The 1,307-nt window shown below is 51.0% G+C and overlaps 1 protein-coding gene across 1 annotated transcript; it reads right to left on the bottom strand.

The window, feature by feature from the left end:
* Positions 1 to 167: 167 nt before the first annotated feature.
* LOC144219086 (cytoplasmic dynein 1 heavy chain 1-like) lies at positions 168 to 1,128 on the bottom strand (the record flags this gene model as incomplete). The annotated part of the gene is made up of 3 exons (XM_077749060.1): positions 954 to 1,128; positions 414 to 560; positions 168 to 318 (listed from the first exon to the last, which is right to left on the bottom strand). Coding segments are annotated over exons 1-3 (406 nt in total), but the record flags the coding sequence as incomplete, so codon positions are not given.
* Between the last annotated feature and the right edge of the window lie 179 nt (positions 1,129 to 1,307).

Genomic DNA, 1,307 nt, shown 5'->3' with positions numbered 1-1,307 from the left:
TCAGGTCATGATCCCACGGTTTGTGGGTTTGAGCCCTGTGTCAAGCCCCAAGCACTGGCTTCGGATTCTCGCTCTATCTCAAAAATAAGTAAACTTACAAAAAAGGGAAAGAAGTTCAGCCCCCAACCTGCTCCAAGACTCCGAAAGCTACAGACCCAGAAACATACCTTGAAGCTTGAGAAGATCAGAACGCTTTTCATCCACATCAGGCCTTTCTGCTTTAAGCACTTCATTCAGACACTGGCTCTGTAAGCTGCTACGGGTGACTGTGAAGTTGACAAAAGTGACCCGGGAACACAGGTCTGGGGGGAACTCCACCTGCCAAAAGGGTTCAGAGAATAGTCCGCTTTGTCACCTGAGCTGTGACACAGAGTGCCACCACAGGTGCGTATCCCAAGTGCCCCAGTTCTTACGGTTGGATCTCGGGTGGACAGGAAGATGACAAAGGATGGCGACAAGTCTATGTCCTGGTCGCCGAGGGTAATCAGCACTCTCCCCCCAGTTCGCCGAACTTCGCGGTTCAGTACTGGATTCAAAACTGGATCGTAGCTTTCCACATCCTAGACGTGCACAGGAAGTTTCACGGTTGGGGTTTTACATCACGTATTTTTACCCAAATGACGGTGTACTGACACTGACCTACTCCAGACAAACACTCAGAAGCCACCCAGCCGCTTCAACCTCACTGTCCAGCACGGCAGCCGCTAGCCACCTGTGGCTGTTTATTTAAATAAATAATTCAGCTCCTCAGGCGTACTGGCCACACAGCCCAAAGCAGAAGGTTTCTGACAGTGCAGAAAATTCTAGTGGACTGTGATGACAGAGACTAAACACTGTCTTTTGGATTCACTTTTCATAGAACAATCGTAAAACTTTATCTTTTCTGGGTAAAAAGCTACCACTGCTTAGACCACACGATCTAGGCCAGTCCACACCGGGTTTGATGCCCGCACCTGCACCAGGAGGGGGTTCCCGAACCGCAGCGCGCTCTCCAGGTTCTTGCGGAAGGCATCGTCCAGGAAACTGGTGCGTGTGATCTTGCGGTCCTTGTACTCATTCATGATGAATTCTGTGGCCTGGCCAGAGGGGTCGATGATCAGCGGGTACCTAAGGAGGAGGCCACATTAGAGTGGATTCGAGGATCCCCCGACAAGACGATGAGAAGGCCATTCCCACTACTCAAGTGCGGCTTCCAGACAACCGTAACAAATCCTTGTCCCTGAAGCCTTCTTGAAGCACCTTCTGCAAGGAGCTAACAAAGCCATGGACTCTCTGGAGCAGGGCCTCGGTTCGAAGCTCTTTTCCTG

This window comes from Crocuta crocuta, unplaced genomic scaffold (genome assembly GCF_008692635.1).
Source record: "Crocuta crocuta isolate KB4526 unplaced genomic scaffold, BGI_CrCroc_1.0 C28622762, whole genome shotgun sequence".
Lineage (NCBI taxonomy): Eukaryota > Metazoa > Chordata > Mammalia > Carnivora > Hyaenidae > Crocuta > Crocuta crocuta.
Note: the sequence above shows the minus strand (reverse complement) of the source record. Positions and strands in the feature narration are given on the sequence as shown.